The sequence below is a fragment of the Lontra canadensis genome, unplaced genomic scaffold (assembly GCF_010015895.1).
Source record: "Lontra canadensis isolate GAN:19392208 unplaced genomic scaffold, GSC_riverotter_1.0 scaffold1, whole genome shotgun sequence".
Classification (NCBI taxonomy): domain Eukaryota; kingdom Metazoa; phylum Chordata; class Mammalia; order Carnivora; family Mustelidae; genus Lontra; species Lontra canadensis.
Window position 1 is genome coordinate 23801943 of NW_022630995.1, and position 20156 is coordinate 23822098.

At 42.9% G+C, this 20156-nt stretch overlaps 1 protein-coding gene across 1 annotated transcript; it reads right to left on the reverse strand.

Annotated features, from left to right (window-relative positions):
• Positions 1-195: 195 nt before the first annotated feature.
• On the reverse strand, positions 196-14641 carry SRD5A3 (steroid 5 alpha-reductase 3). Its single transcript, XM_032851406.1, has 5 exons — positions 14389-14641; positions 7791-7933; positions 5817-6014; positions 2042-2176; positions 196-1162 (listed from the first exon to the last, which is right to left on the reverse strand). Exons 1-5 carry the CDS (start codon positions 14607-14609, stop codon positions 903-905), a joined length of 957 nt encoding a protein of 318 aa, XP_032707297.1. The 5' UTR covers positions 14610-14641; the 3' UTR covers positions 196-902.
• Positions 14642-20156: the final 5515 nt, after the last annotated feature.

The following is a 20156-nucleotide window of genomic DNA, read 5'->3' on the forward strand; positions in this document are numbered from 1 at the left end:
CTTTGATTTAATCATGGGTATTTTCTTGAACAGACTGCTTTAGTGTAAACTTTATTCCTAAAAATCTTCAGATTCACTTTATTAAAACAGTTCAAACTCAGGCAAACCTTAATCCAGTGTGAGTAACTCCACACGAACGAGGCTACAGCACTGGCCCCCTCTGCAGCGAAGGTCAGTCCATTCATGAAGGAGCTCTACACATAAATATAAAAATATTTTATTTTCAGATGCTTTCACTTTTAAGGTACTTCCTTGAAAGGCATGTCAAAAGAAGAATTAAATAAAAGTGGTTTCCTATGATTTGAAGGGGAGATGAGTGGAAACTGCTGTTGCTGGTTACGTAACTGAAAATCTTCATAGCTGTATGTGAAGGTATACACTATCTCCAACAAACTCATTTTCCCCTAAATCTGTTGCTGTGAAATTATATATTGTGATTTCCAAAAGCTCTTCTGCTTTTACTGAAATGCAACAGTTACTGCGCACTGCTATACTGCTGCTTATGTAGTCCAGCTCACCTGTCCCCAACAAAAAGCCACGGATGGTCTCATCTCTTCCTCTGGGGACGTAGGTGCATGTGTGAAGCCGTTGGCATATTCTTGGTTAGTTTGCTTGTGAGGCAGCTTGGAGAAGTCTCATCTACTTGTTAGCAGTTGGTTGGTTTTATAAAGCATCTCAGAAGGCAGACACAGCACTCCCAGGCCTGCCAGAAGGATTTCCTTTGTGAATATTCATTTTCTTGCGGGGTCTTGCTTTGCTCGTTCGGTGAAGACTTTTGGGTGTAAAAACGGAATGCGGAGTTACAAACAGTTCTGTAGAAACTGTGCTTTGGTCCCTAGACTTTGTTGTCCTGAGGAATCGCACCTGTCACCTGGTTTGCATGCTTCATGACTGAGGTTACCTTAAAACAGGAACGGCAGGAAAGCTTTCCTATGCTTTGGATAGGAGACAAATTTGCTTTTGTAGAATTTGTGGCTGAGGAAAGCAGACAGCGCCTGGCTGAAGAAAACATATGTCACCACTAGCCACCAAGTTAAGTTGTGGAGCCCAAAGGTGACAGCCATGGAAATGTAGATCATCAGCTCTGCTAAGTAGTTCGGGGAAGAAACATATTCAAACCAGTCTCCAAAAGGGATTCGGTGGTTACAGTGAATGACTACCCCTGAAACAGAAACAGAAGGCCACGAACAAATGAAGTTGTAGAAAGAGAATTTACCCCCTCAGGCCCCAAGTCATTTCCAAAAACTCAGATTGCTGACCTGTGTGCAAACCCATTTCCTGTCACACTTCCATTGTCAACCTACTATGTATTAGAAAGTTACATGCCTAGGTTACACTATCAACTGAAAATAAGCACAGAGGAAAGCCTGTTTCCCACTAGGCCTCCAAGCTAGTCATTAAGAGCTCAGACGGCATGAGCTCAAATCCTGACTCTACCACTCACATGCTGTGGAACTTTAGAAAAGCTGCTTAACAGCTCGGTGCCTCAGTCTCCCCATTTGTAAAGGAGAATAAGACTGTCCCCAACTCAACTAAGCACTGTGAGACTCTATGTAAAGTTCCAGGAACCGGGCCTGGCACAGAATAAGCACTGGAAAAATGCTGAATAGTATTATTCCACTGTTAGTATTTCAAAAAACCTAATGAAAACTGTACCTGTGGTAAGTCAATACAAGCTAACTAAAAAGTCAAGACTTTTGTTTTGTTTTTTTTTTCTGCGGCTGGAATGACCCTAACTCAGCAGGGTAACGGGAATGTTCATGTGCTGGTTAGGCACGTGTCTGCTGTGCAGGCCCCCAGATGTGGACACAGAATAGAATTACAGAGTGTGAGGGCTAGATGGAGCTGGGGAAGTCTTTCAGTATAACGCTCTCATTTTACAAAGGGGAATATGGAGACCCAGAGAGATGTCTTGTCGAAAAGGAGCATTTGATAGATGAGTCCGTTAATTTAGGGCAGGAGGGGAAAAAATAAAGGAACAGGGATAACTAACTTCTGAGGGTTCAAATTTCCCATGCAATGGCTGCGAAAGGCCCCTCACCTGCTTTATTTTTCCTGAGATTGCCAAGAATGACATGGCACTTGTACTGATGGACAGACGACCAGATAAACATCAGCATTCCGAGGATATGGAACCACCGAGCTTGCATCAAGAGATTTTTCCCTATCACATAGACTACAGAAAAAAAGAATTAGCTTATTAGCCAGCCTGCAAAATTTCAGAGGCTTGGGGAATGATACAGCTAGTAGAACCATACAGTTAGTAGAACACAATTACCCACTATACTGTTCCTCGCGACTAGAAAACTATCCTGACCGAATGTACCAGGTCTGGCGGGGGAGAGCGCTGTCCTGTGGGTTAGGGGGTAGGCTCCTCATCCAGGGGCAGCTTTGGTGGCCCCCGATAGAGAGTGCCACATGGACATGCTCTCCTGCTGCTCTTCAAATGCTTCAAGCACAGAGGTCGGCTCTGTCTCCTACTCTCGTGATGCACTCTCGTGTGGTGACACTGCTTTGCATTTCTATTTCTAAGCCTGGTGTTATGTCTTCTTTCTTACGGTCTACTGTCAGTAAGACACTTTCTAAAGGAATCTCACCCTGAGCTGCCACCCTAAGCCATTCAGGGGAGACACTGAATGCAGAGCACGGACTTGACTAGCATCAGCCAATGAAGAAAATCACTAGAAGTCACAGCTCACAGTGGGGCTTCCCAAAAGAGAAGAAGTGTAAATTGCAAGATGAAGACACAAACTATCCTTCCTTCCTTCTTTCTTTCTTTCTTTCTTTCTTTCTTTCTTTCTTTCTTTCTTTCTTTCTTTCTCTCTTTCTTTCTTTCTTTCTTTTTAAGATTTTATTTATTTACTTGACAGACAGAGGTCACAAGTAGGGAGAGAGGCAGGCAGAGAGAGAGAGGGGAAGCAGGCTCCCCGTGGAGCAGAGAGCCCGATGTGGGGCTCGATCCCAGCACCCTGGGATTGTGACTGAGCTGAAGGCAGAGGCTTTAACCTACTGAGCCACCCAGGCGCCCCAAACTATCCTTTTCTGATTAGAGAGAACCATGTTAGATTTAGCTCATAAGTAGAAACACTCAAAGTATCATCTTCCTCTTTCTTCTCCAGCTACCAAGAAGATAGGAAGAATGCAGGTCTTTTGAGGACTGGCATCAGAAAAGCAAATTCAGGACTTCCTTATGATCAGCAGGAAGCAGTCAGGCTAGTCAGGAACTTGACTGAAGAAACAAAGCTGTCCATTGACGGTGGATTGGATTGACGGTGGGGAAGAGCCTGCGGGCCTGGAGCCAAGAGACAGCCCCTACAGAGTTGATTCAGGTAAGAGAACCGAGAATATGCGATTCCCTATGGGCACCCGGAGGGAAGACTAATGACAGCTAACGACTCATGAGAGTCCACCAATGTCTACCTGTGTTAATTTCTTTTAAAAATCTGCCCTATAGAAACAGTTTACTATACTCTTAATGTTTACTAGACTTAGCCATTTAATGAAAAGGTTATATTTTTACAGGTTAAAAATAAACAAAATATGAAAAATAGTTTTAAATTGGAGGGCTTTAAGAGCAAGTCATTTTAGGATTAAAAACTGAAGCAAGTGTTTGAGAGTTCTCATCGCTGCCAAGTTACCTACTCCGAATCAGAGAAAGTACCTATGAGGGAAAGATTCCTAAGAATAAGTTGGAATTATAATGCAGGAAAGGGGAGGCAAGTGGAAGGCTGAGAATCCAATCTGTGTAGTATTTAACTCTTTGTTTATTCGTTATTTACTGACTCACTGTCTACTGAGCCTGGCATCTCACACAGGGATAAAGCAGTGAGTACGTAAGGTAAGATCTCAGTCCTCAGGAACCCACGTTCCAGTGGCAAGGGACAGACAGAAACTCGTAGGCAAACTGATGACCAAGACAAGTTCAGGTAGAGAGGGCACTCAGGAGAAAATAAAACACAACAGTGTAATGGGAAGTGGCTGGAGGTAGACCCTCTAGACTTTGAAGACCAGGAGATGAGGGGGCAGCTTGTAGACATCCTTTCTCCTCCCTTTCACAAGAACCCTCTGAAATCAGGATGTGTCCCTGATTACAGATGAAGGTACTGAGGTTCAGGGTGGTTAAGTAAGCCAGAATTCAGACTCAGTCTATCAGACCCGATGGCTGACACATGCCCGTGTGTTCTCTCTCAGTGAATGCCTGAAACTGTTTTCCTCACATTGTCCCAAATGCCTGCATATGACTTCTTGAAACACAAGTAGGTGAAACAGAGGACAGCTTCAGAAAGGAGTGTCTAAGAAGCGATTTCTGGGGGTGTCTCAGCTGCTTTTTCTTGACTGTTTATTTGGGGGGGAAGGCAGAAGCTGGGGTCAAGCTAGCAGACGAAGCTCCAGAAGAGATACGTAATGCCAACGGAGGCCAACAGACTGAAAGCTAGCGGGTTAGCCGCGTGCTTCGGAAAGCTCCTTTGGGTGGAAATCCTAGCACTGTGCACCATGAATAATAGTTCAGACCTTGATGTGGGCTGCACGTGAGTGCCACAGCAGAACGCTGAGGGAGGAAACACTGACTTGATTAAATTCAGGGGAATCAGATGGAGAGATGCTAGCTGAGTGGCTGAAGCCAATAAATAATTCATGAATTAAGAAAAATCATTACTAAATTGTACTCTAATGTCATTCCTTAAGCCGAAGAGACCTTGGGTTGTGCTACAGCGACAGAGAGAGGGTGCTCAAGGGGCTATTCTGATGCCGAAATCAAACCTGAGGAGAAAGTTCACTGAATACTAGAAACATCCAGACTTTGGTCTCTATTTACACGGACAGATAAGACACACGAAGACTTGAATTAAGAGAAAACAGTCATGAATGCTCTGCCCTACAGTGTGTGGGCAGAAGGACACCAAAGGCGAAGCAGGGTGAACTTCGCCTCAGCACTAAAAACTAACGTGAGTCACCGCAAATGACTCGAGTTCTGTGTAAAAAGCACGCATTGTTTTTACAAAAATGATAGTCCTATATGTTAGATCTCCAGCCTCCCTTCCCCCGGCAAAGCACACTTCATTTCCCCCTCATAAACAAAGGTCATGATTTTGCTTCCCTCTTCCCGGCCAGTGGGAACTCAGCAATGTTCAGATATAACTCGGACTCTCCACAGTACGCTTTTGTCCTCTCCCCTCAGGCTGCCTCCCTTGAAGAAAAGCTTTGTTAGGATCGGAATCATCCTAAGAACGAAATGGCAACAAAATGGCTCTCTACTCCCTCTTCAAATCACAACTATTCACCCCGGCCCAGGCCACCCCTTCTCCTCTGGTTTTCTGAGATTTAATCCCGTACCACCCTTCCCCTTCCACACACACACCCGAGGGAGACTGAGCCTTTGGTGGAGCAACTTTGCGGACCCTTTCTCCTGCTCTTGGGTGTTCCCCTGCTTCCTATCCAACTCTTGCCCATACTCCCTCTTTCTCTCCAGAGTAACTCCGCGTGAGGTCACGGACTTCAGTCCCACCAAGGGAGACCCACATCCCAATTCTTCGTCCTTACACCAAGCCTCCTCAACACCTGGTACTTTACTATCTTTACCACGGGCATTAGTGCTTATGTTGGTGTCTCTCAGGTTTTAGCAATTGTATAATAGTTAATGTATATATCCTTGGGCATGTTGACTTTTGCCAAGGCTGGTAGAGTTCAAACTCTTAAATGCAAAGTGGGTTGGGCAGGTCTGTTTTCAAACTTTTGTCAGGCTTGGTGGAGTGCTTTGCCTGAACAGCACTTCACATGCCCAGTGACTCGGCTGACAGACCCCATGGACCACTCACCATTCCTGCCGTCCATTGGCACTTGGCTGAGCACAGTCAGGCCGGTGAGGACATAGTAGACAAGTCCAAAACAGTACTGCACGACGTGAATCACGGCATTGGAGAAGACACTGACATAGAAGCATTCGAAGAGCCTTCGCAAGCTGTGTAGCCACAGAAATACTAACACTAAGAATGCGGACAGTGCCAGCTCACCCCCTATAATTCAGAATGCAACATGTTAGCATCTCTCTTTCTGGGATTAATGCCAAAGTCATTATTATTTTTCCTCCTCTTCCACGGAGTATTAAATAAGATTAGAGCTAGGAGAGGGCCCTAGAACATCATCTAGCCTAACACTCTTTTTTTTTTTTTTGAAGTCATGAGGAAGTGGGCCAAGTGAAGTTAAGGAATTTGACTAGTGACAAGCTTGGAAAGCCTTCTGGTTACACGCATGTCACTGCAAAGGAGTCTGTGCACGCAGAACCTGGTGTCTGTGGACCTCTGGTTCCTGGCGCTAACAGCCAGATGAAGATGGTCAGGAAGAATGCCTGGATGACCTCTACTAACCCCACCCGGTGGGATCCCTGGGTCAGGGGAGATGAGACACAGGCACCCAGACAGGCAGAAAAGGGGACAGGAACAGAGACAGAGGGAAATATGCATTTCTTTCCATATTAAACAAACAAGAAACAAAATCATACTTTCAGGGGACTGTGAGCCTTGAGATCAATCTTCCTACCTGCTTCCCACCCCTCTGCCAAAAGAATTCAGAAGTACTGGTTTTTAAACTGACATAACACCTAGATGTTTTTGTTTTTTAAATGAATGTCACACATACACACACACAGACATATACACACACATCATTAGAATTAAGGATACAGTTTAACGAATTCTACAAACTAAACCAACTTATTCCGCCCATATATCCAGCATCCAGATCAAGAAACAGAACACAACCAGCACTCCCTTGTCTCCCCTCCAGGCACTGCCTACCCCCAACAAAGGTAAGCCCTATCTAGACTTCTATCAGTACAGAACAGCATTGGCTATTTTTCTATTTTAAATACAGCAAATCCTAGTTTTAACTCTTTAGGAATAGGTTAAAACAAATATACAAATAAAACTCCTCACAACCAACCTTCTAAATTCCAGAACCCCAGCTAGCCCCACAGTAAACAAAGGGAGAGATGACGCTTTAATGGGTGAAGTGGGATCTGCTGAGGTCTCTGCATAGGTCTTCCCTCGGGCTGTCGTCTTTTGCAACAAGTTCCCCTGGTTATGCAGAAAAGGACTGTTCCCGTGGAGCCAGTGGTGGAACAAAGGACAGAGATAGCACCAGGGCAATTTGTTTCTAATTCAGCCCCTCACCCTCTCCCTGACACTAATTGAGGCCGTCTTATGGTTTTCACCTTCATTTCCCGATTTCTAAAATTGTTCCATGCATCCTTTATTTGAGGTTGAGTGAGGTGAATTTAAAGGCTATTTTATAATCATCTGGTCAACAACTATTCAGAGCCAATTTTATTATATAACTATTGCTTACAGTATACCCAATATTTTTAACTGGTGATCAAGAGTAATTTCTATTCTATTTCTGGGGTTCTGAGACATGATTTTGGTTCAGCTAGAGAAATGACAAATGTTTCAAGGCAAACCTAATGGAGCCTAAGAGCTTTCGCACAGTGTAAAGACTTCTGCATAAATATATCGATAGCACTAAAAATATCAGAAGGAGCACAGCCGTCTTGTACACAGCATAGCACTCGCTGGGAAGGCAGGGACAAAGAGCAGACTCAATGAAGGACATGGAGACATCCCCGGGGCCACCGGCTTAGGAAGCACGCAGAACTCTCTTTGGCCTCACCCTCCACTTCCGGGGCCCACACAGGAGGAGACTGGGCGTGACTGTGAAATACCAGGAACAGCTCCCTGCAGGCAGGAAAGGCAGGAACAGGACGAAATGGTCATAACTAGTCCATGGAGTTGTACCTTGGAACTGGGCAGCCCCGAGAATTCTGAGCAGACCGTGAAGCCAGTTTGGAAAAGGCACTCCCAGGAACAGAGACTGAGTAAGGTGCCAAAGCAGGAAGCCGTTCCACAGCACTGAGATGATGTAGAAGTGAGAAAAGTACCTGCAAGGTTAAACCAGTTAGGCAATCATCAGAGGAGGTCCTCTTTAAAGCATTAAGCAGGAAGACTATTTTTAGACTCTGGAGCCTCTTTCCCCGTTTCCCAAAGTGTACTTTTGTTTTTTTAATAGAACCTGAATCCTGCAGGCGTTCAGACTTTTAAAATCTGCTTTCAAAGGATGGGACCAGTTAACTCCGGAAAAAGAGGCCACCTGAGGTTAACGAGACCGTGATTGACCTTGTTAAACCTGGATAGAGGGTCAATTAGCAACCTTTCTTATCTCTGGGTGACAGGATTGGCTCAAGTTCCAACAGAGGGGGCACCAGACCCTGGCAAAGAGAACCTAGGTTGTGCCAACAGAAGCCAAATGTGTGAAAGATTTCTAAATCCTGGGCAATGTTGCTGCAACAGCCATAGAGCTGTTACACAAGATTTACAAAACCACAAGCTCTCGGGGTTGCCAGAAACCTAAAAGGTTTTCTGATTCAGTGTTTTCTGAAATTGTGTTGACCAAATTACTTTATAATAGCATGACTTTAACTCATAAAATGAGGAACCAAATCCTGATGGTTACACCTTTCATCAAGTACAGCGCCTATTTTGCAATCAACACAGTTATACATGAAATACAAGTAAAACCAGAGCCAATGGACACTGAAATTAGCAAGGTTACCTTAACGTGAAGGAGGATGCTGGTTTACCGAAAGGAGATCACCTACCATGGCACAGAGGCCTAACACAGGTTATTCTGAGGTCGCTTTACCCATCCTTCTCCTACTTTTCTTTATTTAAGTAAATTCAAAATCTTTCTGACTCTGCAGGTTGTCCTCCTTGGCCTTCAACACAACACTCTGTATCAAGCCTCTTCCTTGTCACAACAAAATAGACCGAGCTCAGGGAGTCTTCTTCCAGAAGATCCAGATGATTATATCAGACTTTACAGCAATCCTCGCCCCATCCACCCAGACCCTGCCCACAACCAGGTCTGACAAATACTGATCTCATCTGATCATTCCAGAGCAACCCATTTAATTCTCCTGACTCCTATTACAAATTCTATCACTAGATCTGCCCTTGCCGAGCGAGCCTGTTGTTCCTGATTCCGATCTTCTCCAGGCTCAAGAGCTTAGTTTCCTCCAAAGTTCATCCTTGTATTTCCAATACTCCCTTCCCTACCTGGCCACTGGTTTTTGATTGCCTTCTAGGGTCTTTCTTAAGACATGCTTCCTAGAACTGAGCCCAGGTATGGTCTGAGTTGCAGGAGCAGGGCAGAATGCCAGCAGCACCTTGCTCTGAAGGCTTCCATGCAAAGGAGAGGGGTTGACTTTTGAAAAGCATCTTCTGGGCCAGCCACTCTACCTAATTCATTTCTTCACAAATATTTATTGGGAACTTAGAACGTGCTGGGCAATGTTCTAGGATCTGGGAACTCAGCAGGGAGCAAACAGACCAGGTCTCTGCCTTGATGTCTACCCTCAGCATATGGTCAACGAATCAACCTATAGACATGTAGCATAATGCTGGTTTAGGGGGCAGAGATGGTGCAGAGGGGAGGCCAAGGGTGGTCAAGGATGGCCTCTCTGAAAGTGATATTTGGCTAGAATGAATAACCTTAGTGAGCTTCTATGGGAAAGAATTTTCTAGGCAGAGGAAATGACAACCACATAGGCTCTGAGGAACAATAAAGGACACCTGTGTGCAGAAGCAGATGCTATAGGGTCTTACAAGGACACTGGCTTTTATTCAGTGTGACAGGGAGCCATTTGTGCAGAGTGACTTAAATAACTTAGGTTTTAAAATCCTTCTGGCTAATGGAAAAGTTCTGGAAATTGATAGTGGTGATGGCTGCACAGCAATGTGAATGTATACAACACCAATGAACTGTACACCTGAAAAGGGTTAAAATGTTAAGTGTTACATCATGTATATTTTACACACACACACACACACACACACACACACACACAGCATTGCTTATTCATTTCACTCTTTTTAAAGTTAGAAAAAAAAATCCCTCTGGTAAGTAGGCAGAAACAATTCTGTAAAGTTTACTTGGTTATCTCGTGGCAGGTGAGAAAACGAAGGCTCAGATGTTAAGTTACATATCCAGGGTTACACAGTAAGTGGCAGCATTTAGCTCCAAACTCAGCCCGATGACTCTGAAGTTAAAATCACCTGGTAGCACTACCTTTCTCTCTTTCTTTTTTTTTCTAAAGTAGGTGCTACGGCCAGCGTGGAGCCCAACATGGGGCTTGAACTCTTAATCCTGAGAGCAAGATCGGAGCTGAGAATAGTATTTGGACACTCAACCAGCTGAGCCACCCAGATGCCCCCACACCGCTACACCTCTAATTCATGCAACCTAGACCCACCTGAACCTGAAGTTTTCTGTCTCTGTATCACATATGCCAATTTATACCACGTTAAAAGGCCCCGTTAGCCTCCAACAACAGATCTAAGAACTCTACCCCTTTTGTTTTAGACATTCTCCCTTTTTCCTCCCTTGGCACTTTACTTAATTGCAGCACTGTTTTCCAAGCCCGTGTGAAGAGGGATAAGGTGATCCTCATGGTAACACAGGACTTGGCACCAAGCAAGCACTACTTTAATAAATATTTCAGGGCTAATTAGAAGCTAGGGACTGCTCTAGGGGTGCAACAACGAAAACAACAGATAATCCAGCCCTTATGTCACTTATACTCACACTCACACACAAAAGTAAAATTCATAGCATGCCAGCAGGCATTTACCATTACTGAGAAAATGAAAGCCAGGAAGAGAAGAAGGAATATGGGGGGGTGCGGTGGTCATGGTGGTGGTAGAATTATACTTTTAAATAGGGTGGATAGGCAATACCTCACTGAGAAGGTAATATTTGAGTAGAATTATAGGAAGTAAGGACATAAACCAAGTATGTGGCTCTATGGGGAAAGAGCTTTCTAGATAGAGGGAACAGGCAGTGCAAAGGCCCTGAGGTGAGAAAGAAGACTAGCAGAGAGGCCTACAGGGCTGGACTGGCACCACATGGGGGCTAACTATACGTCACAAAGTCAGTGAGGTGGTGGGAACAAAACAGTATAAGGTCTTGGGCTCTTCCTGTGAGTAAGGTGGAAGCCACTGGATGATTTTGAGCCAGGAGGCAGGATCTAATAATACAGGTTTGCAGATAGCTGAGACTGATCCAAGGCCCCATTATGGGAGTTATGGGGTTAACTAAGGAAGTGAACTAATGTTTACTGATTCTGACTAGGTGCCAGGCCTGTGCTAAGTACTTCAATGTCGTCACCACCTATATGGCAAAGAGGTGTTATTATATAAGCAAGCCTTTTGCCTGGACCATCATAACAGCCTCTTACTCAGTCTTCTTCACACAATGGCTAGTCACCCTTTCAAAAACAGGAATCACATCATGTCACGCCTCCTTCCCTGTCCTAAAGAGTTCAGTGGCTTTCCATACACTCAGAATAAAATCTCATCTCCACCGTGGCCCTGGTGAGCCAGCCTTGCCTCCCACAGTGAGCTCATCTCCTGCCCCACCCCTCCCTTACCATCCTCTCCAGTGTTGTCACTGTCACTGTCACGGCCACCCTATTTTGCTCACGATCAAGTAATCCTGCTCAATTTCCTCTGAGGCACTTATTACCGTCCAAAATTACCTTGTTTTGTAAGATTTGTTTACATATTTACTGCCTGTTTTATAAGAACAAAAGCTCTTGGCACGTAAGTACTCTATAAACCCTTTGTTAATCAACAAACCAACTAAACCTAAACCCTGTTTTTCTTAAATTCATTCAAGACAGAGTGATCAAGGACCTTATTATTTGTCAGGCACTGAACCAGGGATATGGTAACAAACAAGACAATGTAAACTTATGGCCAGTTTATAGTCTAGAGCAAGGGTTCTTAATACTTTTCTTCCCTGGACTCCACTGGCAGTCTGGGGAAGGGAACTGGCCACTTTTCAAAATGTTACTTCGATCATAAAATACATAGGGATTACCAAGGAAATCAATTATATTGAAATATAGGTAACACACAACTCCTAGAAAAAAAATCTGTGATATAATAATATATGTGCTTAATTACTGTATCAAATAACAAGATCTAGGGATTCATTCTTGTGGTGATGAAAACGTTTTGATGTCTCTTCAATATTTTTAATGTGATATAAAAAAATCTTTCACCATATTCAAGTACTGCTAATTCTACCATGGTTCATTAAATACATTTATCATTAAGGAAATGCTGAATTTTGGCTAGAGATTAGTGAAATAAAGACGTAATTAACCAGGTTTGCCCTGAATTCTGTGCACAGGTCCCCTGGTTATGACTGCTGCATCCCTGGAGAAAAGTCTGGATGGCTCTTTGCTTCCAGAGCTCAATTCAATTGCAAGGCTTTGATACCATTTTGAAACTTAGAAGCAGAAGTACTTCTGTACACATTACACAAGTCAAGAGCATTGTGACTCATGTTGACATCACCTATTTATTCAGATTTTCTCGGAAATTAACAATCTACGAACCAAAAGGAAAACAAGAAAAGTACCATCACCTTAATTTAGGGAAAAAAACCCCTACCCAACAGTGGTAATGGAATTGAACATGCCATGAACTGATTTAAGGTTTTATTCTTGCCTCCTTAGGAAAAAATAACCCTAAACAAAATTACGTAAGCACCATTTTAGATGCAGAAATATGAATGCAGAAATATGATTTACAGCTGCCTCTAAGTATAAAAATTACAGGTTCACTTTTAAGAGTACAACTGAATTTTGCACAAGGAAAAATATTTAAATATAGTATCTAGGCACATTTGTCTTTCTTTCTTGGCCTGGATTTGCTGTATCTTCTTCCAATACTAAAATAAATGGTTTAAATTTAAAAGCAAAAACAAAAACAAAACATTACTTGAACATCATGGGAAGTTCTACTCTAGAATTCTAGAAGAAGAAAAAGGTGTAAATTATGGGAGAAATTACAACAAGCCCAAAGAGTAGTAATGAATAAAGGAAAGGTACCAGGCCTGTTTTGTTAGCTGTCATCTAATCAAGTGCTTGAGCACTAACAGCTGGGGAATGGGAGCAGAGAAACAGCGGAGTGCAGGGAATGACTTGAAATGTGTCCTTTAATAAGGGACATCAATATCCTTTTCAAAATTCAGAAAACAATTTGTTAGAATTCACACTAAGAAATATTTTTTCTTCACTTTATAACAGTAAAAAATGATAATCTGGGGATGCCATTGCTATAAAGCATAAAAGGATGTACTGCAATCAAACTAGATTAAAAATAGGATGATGGATAATGTTTGCTTAAAAAGAGCCTCTACTAAATACAGGGTTTGACTAATTTGTCCTAAATACTTCTACCTCTTCCCAGGACCTCATTCCCTTTCCTCTTCCTGTGAATGTCCTACATCTTCCTTCTCAGTGCTAACACCTAAGGACACTCTCTCCCAACAGACCAAAGCGGGGGCGATTATCCACGTTTCAGAAGCCAAGTTACATTCAGCCGGATTCTTGTCTGTGGACCTGGGACACTGTCTCTGAGAGGTTCAAGCGATAACCCTGGTGTTTTAATACATTTGAAACCTTATCACGTTTCTCCAGATTCCTTCCTAAATGTTCAACTTTCGATGCACCTTAAAGACAGAAGAGCCACTGCTATTCTCCTACCGTCTAGAAGTGCTTGGCTGACTCTTCTCAGCTATGTTCTGAATTCAAAGTAAAAAAATAAAAAACCCCAAACAAAAGCAAACTACAAGTCTTTACAATTCTGAAAGAACCCTACTTAAGCCCTAACGATTTAATCTTTCATTGAATTTGGTTATGAAACCTGTTGAAAGTCAAAGCTTCGGGGTCAGTCTTGACAAAAATGTGCACTCCTGGGCCAAAGTGCTAGTGAGGAGCGTCGGTGTGGCAGAAGGAGGGGTGCCGCCCTGTGACCAGCGGCTCGCCCCCTCGTCCTGACTTCGAAGGTCGGAGACAAATGAGAGAAGCAAAGGCGAAGGGCGGGCCTGCCTCTATGTCTACAAGTGAGTGACCTCAAGTGAGATCGAGCCCTAGAGTGCAGAGGAGGGCTAAAAGGAAAATTTGGGACCAAAAGGCTATAACCTGACGCCGGGTGACCAGGCCTACATTCGGAAGCGCTACTTCCCCCGAGGGGAAGACTCGGTGCGGCCACACGTTCAAATTCACGCGCGGCTCAGCATCCTCGGTGTCTGCGGGCCCTTGGGGGCATTTCGCCCCCCGGGCCACGACGCCGACGCGGCCGTGCCCCCAGAGACCCGCCGAGGCCCGCCGCGCCCGGAGACCTGTCAGGGCCTCCCGGGCCCGGGCCCGGGCCTGGGCCTCTCCGGGCCCGCGCCCGCCTCTGCTGCCCCCTGCCGGCTGCCCGAGCCGGGCGCCCCGGGCTCTCCGCGCCTCGGCTTCCCGGGCTCAAGCCGGGGCGCGGTTACCTCTTGGGCACATCAAAGACCCGGCAGGCGGCCGGGCGCGACGGCCCCTCACGCTTGGTTTTCCCATAGCGGATCAGGTCCTGGAAAAGCGCGCAGCCCGGGAGCAGGCCGGGCGGCACTAGCTGCAGCAGCAGGGTCAGCAGGAAGGCGGCGGTCAGCGTGAGCCACAGAGCGCGCAGCGGGTTCAGCGCCCATAGCTCGGCCACAGCCCAGGGAGCCATAGCCGACGCGCCGGGCTTCCGTGCTCCCAGGCCCCGAACCACCGGCTAGCGCAGCAGTGGCCGCTCGCGCGCCGCACACCACGTGGGCGGGACGTCCGTGACGCAGCGAGGGACGCGGACGTGCGCGGCCCCGCCCACGACCCGCCCCGGGGGCGGGGTCACGCTGGCTCTCGTTGGTTATCCTCGGTCTCTAGTCTGACTCACGGATCTGTAGGCGAATCCTAAAAGACGATTCAACAATAGGATGCGAACAGCTGCAAGCCTGATTGCTGCGTTATTTTCAGTGGAAAAATGAAAACAATCCTGAATGGTTCACTTTATTTAGTTAAGTTGTGTTGCAATAACACGTTGTAATATCATGCAGACATTAACATGGTAATGATGAAGGCGGTAGAAACACGGAACGCAGTTTAGGATAGCAGGAACAGGAGGTTAAGTGAAAATAAGTTGACTATAAAATACATAGCTGTGATTGCAAACAACCATACGGTCAAATTGGCCTTCTGGCTGGGAAATGAGGGCTTTTTGTATGACTTAGGATCTCTTCGGCGGGAGTCACCCCTTCATTTTTCTTCATTGTTTTTAGGTTGACATTGCAGAAATGCAGCTGGTCTTTCTAGGACATCTTTCCAGACAAGCTACTTGCAGGGACCAAGTTTCCTGGGTGACAGAGATTCTCTTTTAATTGTTTGACTTGGGAAAGGTTGCAAAACAAGACAGGTGTGTGTGTGTGTGTGTGTGTGTGGGTGTGTGTGTGTATAAGAAAATAGGAAATATTGACGCTAGAGGGAAAAGTCATCTTTCTCTCTCTCTCACTGTCTCTCTCATCGTTCAGATTATAGTCAAGAGTGTACAGCTCATATTCAGACAAACCCCCTGTGGAGGGCAGTGGCTGAACAGGAAGTTACAAGTCAAACCCTACTGAGAGCATTAGTATTAGTATTTAAATTAGGATTTAAACATCCTTTCAGGAGTGAATTATTTCAGAAGTGGAAAACCAGGCTAAAGTCTGTTAGAGAGATCATTACCAATAAGCATAAGCCAGTTTTTATCTTTCTTCAGTTAATTACCACTGCTATATGATAAACAAATCCCTGGCTTTGCCAGCAGTAAATGACAATGCAGTTCTACCAGCTGTTCAGGCCAAAAACCTTGCACTCAACCTTGATTCCTCTCTTTCTCTCACAGCCTAACTACAATTAGTGAGCAAATGTTGGTGGTTGAGGCTTCAAAATTTGAAACCCAAATTCAATCAATTCAGTGAAACCTTTGGAGTCAGTGCTTTACTACAGACCCTAGCCAGCTCAATAAGTAAGAAAAAGAAAGGAAAGTTCTAAGGACTGCAAAATAAGAAACAAGCTGTCATTATTTGGAGATAGTCAGAAACTCCAATAGAGTCTAAGATAAGATATTAGAACTCACGGGAGATTTTGGTAAGGTTGCTGAATACCAAAATCAGTTTATAAATATTGATCATTTTATTTCCCAGCAAAACCAGAAGGTAAATGTTTTAAAGATACTATTTTAAATAAAATACTATATTTAGGACTAAATCTCATAAGAGATAGGTAAGTCTTTTTCAAAGAAAAGAAAATCATACTGGTATTAAAAAGGACATATCTAAAATGAGAGCTATGCTAAGCTCACAGACTGGTTAAGATGACAATTCTCCCCAAAGTGATTTACGGAATAGATATAATCCTGATTAAATCCTAACTTTTTGTAGAACTTAGCAAGTCGATTCTAAAATTTATATGGAAGGAGCACCTGGGTGGCTCTGTCAGTTGAGTGTCAGACTCTTGGTTTCAGCTCATGTTTTGATCTTGGGATCATGAGATTGAGCCCCACCTTGGGGTCTGTGCTCAGTGGAGTGTCTGCTTGAGATTCTCTCCCTCTCTCTCTCTACCCCTCCCCCTGCTCTAACTCTATCTCTAAAGTAAATAAATAAATCTTTAAAAAATTTTATATGGGAGTCGGAAGGGCTAAAGATGGCCAAGGCACTGTTGAAGATGAAGGAGAAGGTTGGAGGGCTCATTCTATGAGACATCAAAGCTAAAGTAGTAATGATGTCCATGTGGTATGGAAGTAGGGATAGACAACAGACAATGGAGCATGGTGGAGAGCCCAGAAACAAATCCCCATTATACAAACACTTGACGTATGATTGAGGTTGTGTGATACATCAGTTGGGAAAGGATGTACTTTATAATAAGTGAGGCTAGGACAAATGTGTAAACCTCAGGAGATAGATAAGAGTGGTGACAGATAAGGAAGTGAGAGAAAGAAATGGGACCCCTTCCTCACTCTATTAGTAAAAAATCAATTCCAGGTGGATTAAAGACCTATTGTGTAAGGCAAAAATAAATCTAGAAGGTAATATAGGGGACTGATTTCTCCTGTATCTTCCAGAAGGTTATATAAGAAACTGATCTCATGGTAGGAAATTTCCTTCCCCCCCAAGATACAAAAAACAACTAGAAGAAGACATCAGTACATTCTACAATATTAAAATTAAAATCTTACTTTCATCAAAAGACACCACAGAGTGAAATACAAGGCACAGAATAGGGAAAGGTATTTGTTATACATATAATCAATATAGAATTAAATAAAAAAATTTTTTTTCAGTGCAAATAGGAAAAAAAAAGACAGGCAACTTGATAGAAAAATGGGTAAAAGACTTGAGTGGACACTTCCCCAAAGATATTCAGATTACCAAGAACATACAAAAATGTGCCCAATCACATAAATAATCAGGGAATTGAAAATTAAACTAAAATGAAATATAATATTACATCAGAATGGCTAAAATTAAAACAACTGAGATACTGAGTGTTAAAGTTCTAGAGCAGCTAGAATCATTGAACAGTGCTGAGTCAGGATAAATTGTTACAACCACTTTGGGAAACAGGTTGGCATTAGCTAGCAAAGTTGAAGATATCATATTTATGACTTAGTACTTCCACTCCTGGATGTATGTTAGAGCAAGACACATGTATGTGCTCCAGGAGATGTAGACAATAATATTCAAAGGATGTTCATGATAGTTCAAAACTGGAAACAACCCAAATGTCTATCAGTGATAGAATAGATAAATACAGCAAGCCATTTGCAGACAATCCAATATTCTAGCATGATTGCAAGGAACATAATATAGCTCCATGCGATATGGACAAATCTTACCAACAATGTTGGGTGAGAAAAGGCAAGACACAAATTACACAACTTACATAAAGTTTAAAAGTAGGAAATTTATAACATGATTATTATAAAAAGCAGGTCACCTTTAAAAAAATTAACATATAATGTATTATTTGTTTCAGGGGTACAGGTCTGTGATTCATCAGTCTTACATAATTCACAGCGCTCACCATAGCACGTACCCTCCCCAATGTCCGTCACCCAACCACCCATCCCTACCACCCCTCTCCCCTCCAGCAACCCTCCTGAGATTAAGAGTCTCTTATGGTTTGTCTCCCTCTGGTTTCATCTTGTTTCATTTTCTGTCCCTTCCCCTATGACCCTCAAGGCAGGTCACTTTCAAGGGAGAGAAGTTTGTGTTTGGTAAGGAATTTGTAGGAGAGACTTCTGGGGGGTGCTGGTGGTCTATTTATTGACCTGTGTGGTGTTTATTTAACATAGGTGTTTACTTTGTAATTATTGTTATGCCATATACTTGTGTTTCATGTACTTTTATGTATTTTTATTGCTCTTCACAATAAAAAGTATTAGAAAAGCATATTCATAATCTGATCATTTCTTATCAAGTCATTCCTACTACCCAGGTCCAAGCCACTTTCGTCTCTCCATTGTATTATTATAATAGCTTCCTAACTAGTATCCTACTTCTACTCCTTGTCCCCCTTACAATCTATTCTCAGCACAGTAGCCAGAGTAATCTTGTCAGAAATGTTAGTAAATCATGTCACCCCTCTGCTCAAAACTCTCTACCTGTCTGCTTTCTATATGTTTACCTTAGATCCAGTTTCCTGGGCAATGGTACTATCTTTTCATTTAGTTGTCTTTCTCAACTGAAAAAACAACATAAATAATTGGTCCAAGCTTTTGATACTTCTGGCTGGCACAACCAAATGCCAAACTACTTGGAAAAGATTGTCAGAGAAAAAGAACTCCTGCTAAAGATGGGTTCCTAAAAAGGTACTGAGTTCATATGGAATCAATCTACTAGGAGTGACAAAAATCGGGAATACAGAACTCTAAGAAATTGAAATAACTACATCACAGTCTGAAAGGTATAAAATTAGTACATTCAAAATGATCAAAGACACAATAAAAAGAAAAGAATCAAAACCCTAGAAATAATGCACTATTGGAAAAGACCAGGCAAGTTTTATAGATGCAAATGTAAGTTCTAGAAAAGGCAAAAGTGAGGCATGGGGTGGGTTGGGGGGGGAGGTGCTTGGGTGGCACAGTTGGTTAAGCTTCTGACTCTTGGTTTTGGCTCAGGTCATGGTCTTGGGGTCATGGTCTTAGGGTCCTAGGATTGAGCCCTGAGTCAGGCTCTGCACTCAGCATGGAGTCTGCTTGGGAATCTTCCTCTCCTTCTACGGCCCCCAAAGAAATAAATAAACAGATCTTAAAAAAAAAAAAAGGCAAAAAGTGATTGAATAGCCCATTAGAGAGTTGAAAAGAGACTGGAAAGCTAAATCTGTGTTAGATACTCAGAAAGCAGTGAAAATTGATAGAAATGGAAAATAAAAGAAGGAAAGAAACAAGGAGGAGGAAGGAAGTGGACCAACCTATAATCAATAGGAGGCCAGAAGGAAAGAAGAGACAAAATGCAGAACAGATAAAGTTTGAAAAGGTAGCAGTTGAGAATTTTTCCAATTTGACTAAAATTGTGACTCTTCACATGTAAGGAACATAATGAAACTTGAACAGAATAAATAAAAATAGCCATCTGGACCAGAAGTCAAAATGAGAAGTCAGACAACACACACAAAATCTTAAAGGCAGCTAGAGAAAAAAGGCAAATTACCTAGAGGAGTAATAATTAGACCAACAACAGTAATAATAGAATTCAGAAATCAGTGGAATCATATTTCAAAATATTAAAGCAAAGTAACTGTCAGTTAGAATTTACACATAAGAAACTACCATTCAAGAATAATAGAATCCTTGAAAATTAAAGAAATGTGATTTATCATTCATACGGTCCCACTGAAAAAAGTACATGAGCATGTCCTCTAGAAAGAAGGAAATCAAACCCAGAGGGAAAGAGTGAAATGTTGAGCACTGGTAAGTAATGTAATTGGCAAGTGTGAGTGTTACTCAGGTTACTAAATGAGCATTGATTTCACAAGATAATGTTATTGATAAGCTTGTATAAAAATAAAATTGGAATAAAATACTAGATAACAATTAAGATGTGATAAAGTGGTACATTTCTTTTAAGGTCTTTGTGTTGGGGAAGATAAGAACTATCATGTTTGACTTAAAGCCTCAAGTTAATGTTAAAAATATAAGGTCAACAAATATAATATAAGTGGGATTCAAACCAGTCTGTATGTGATGGGGAAAGGAATA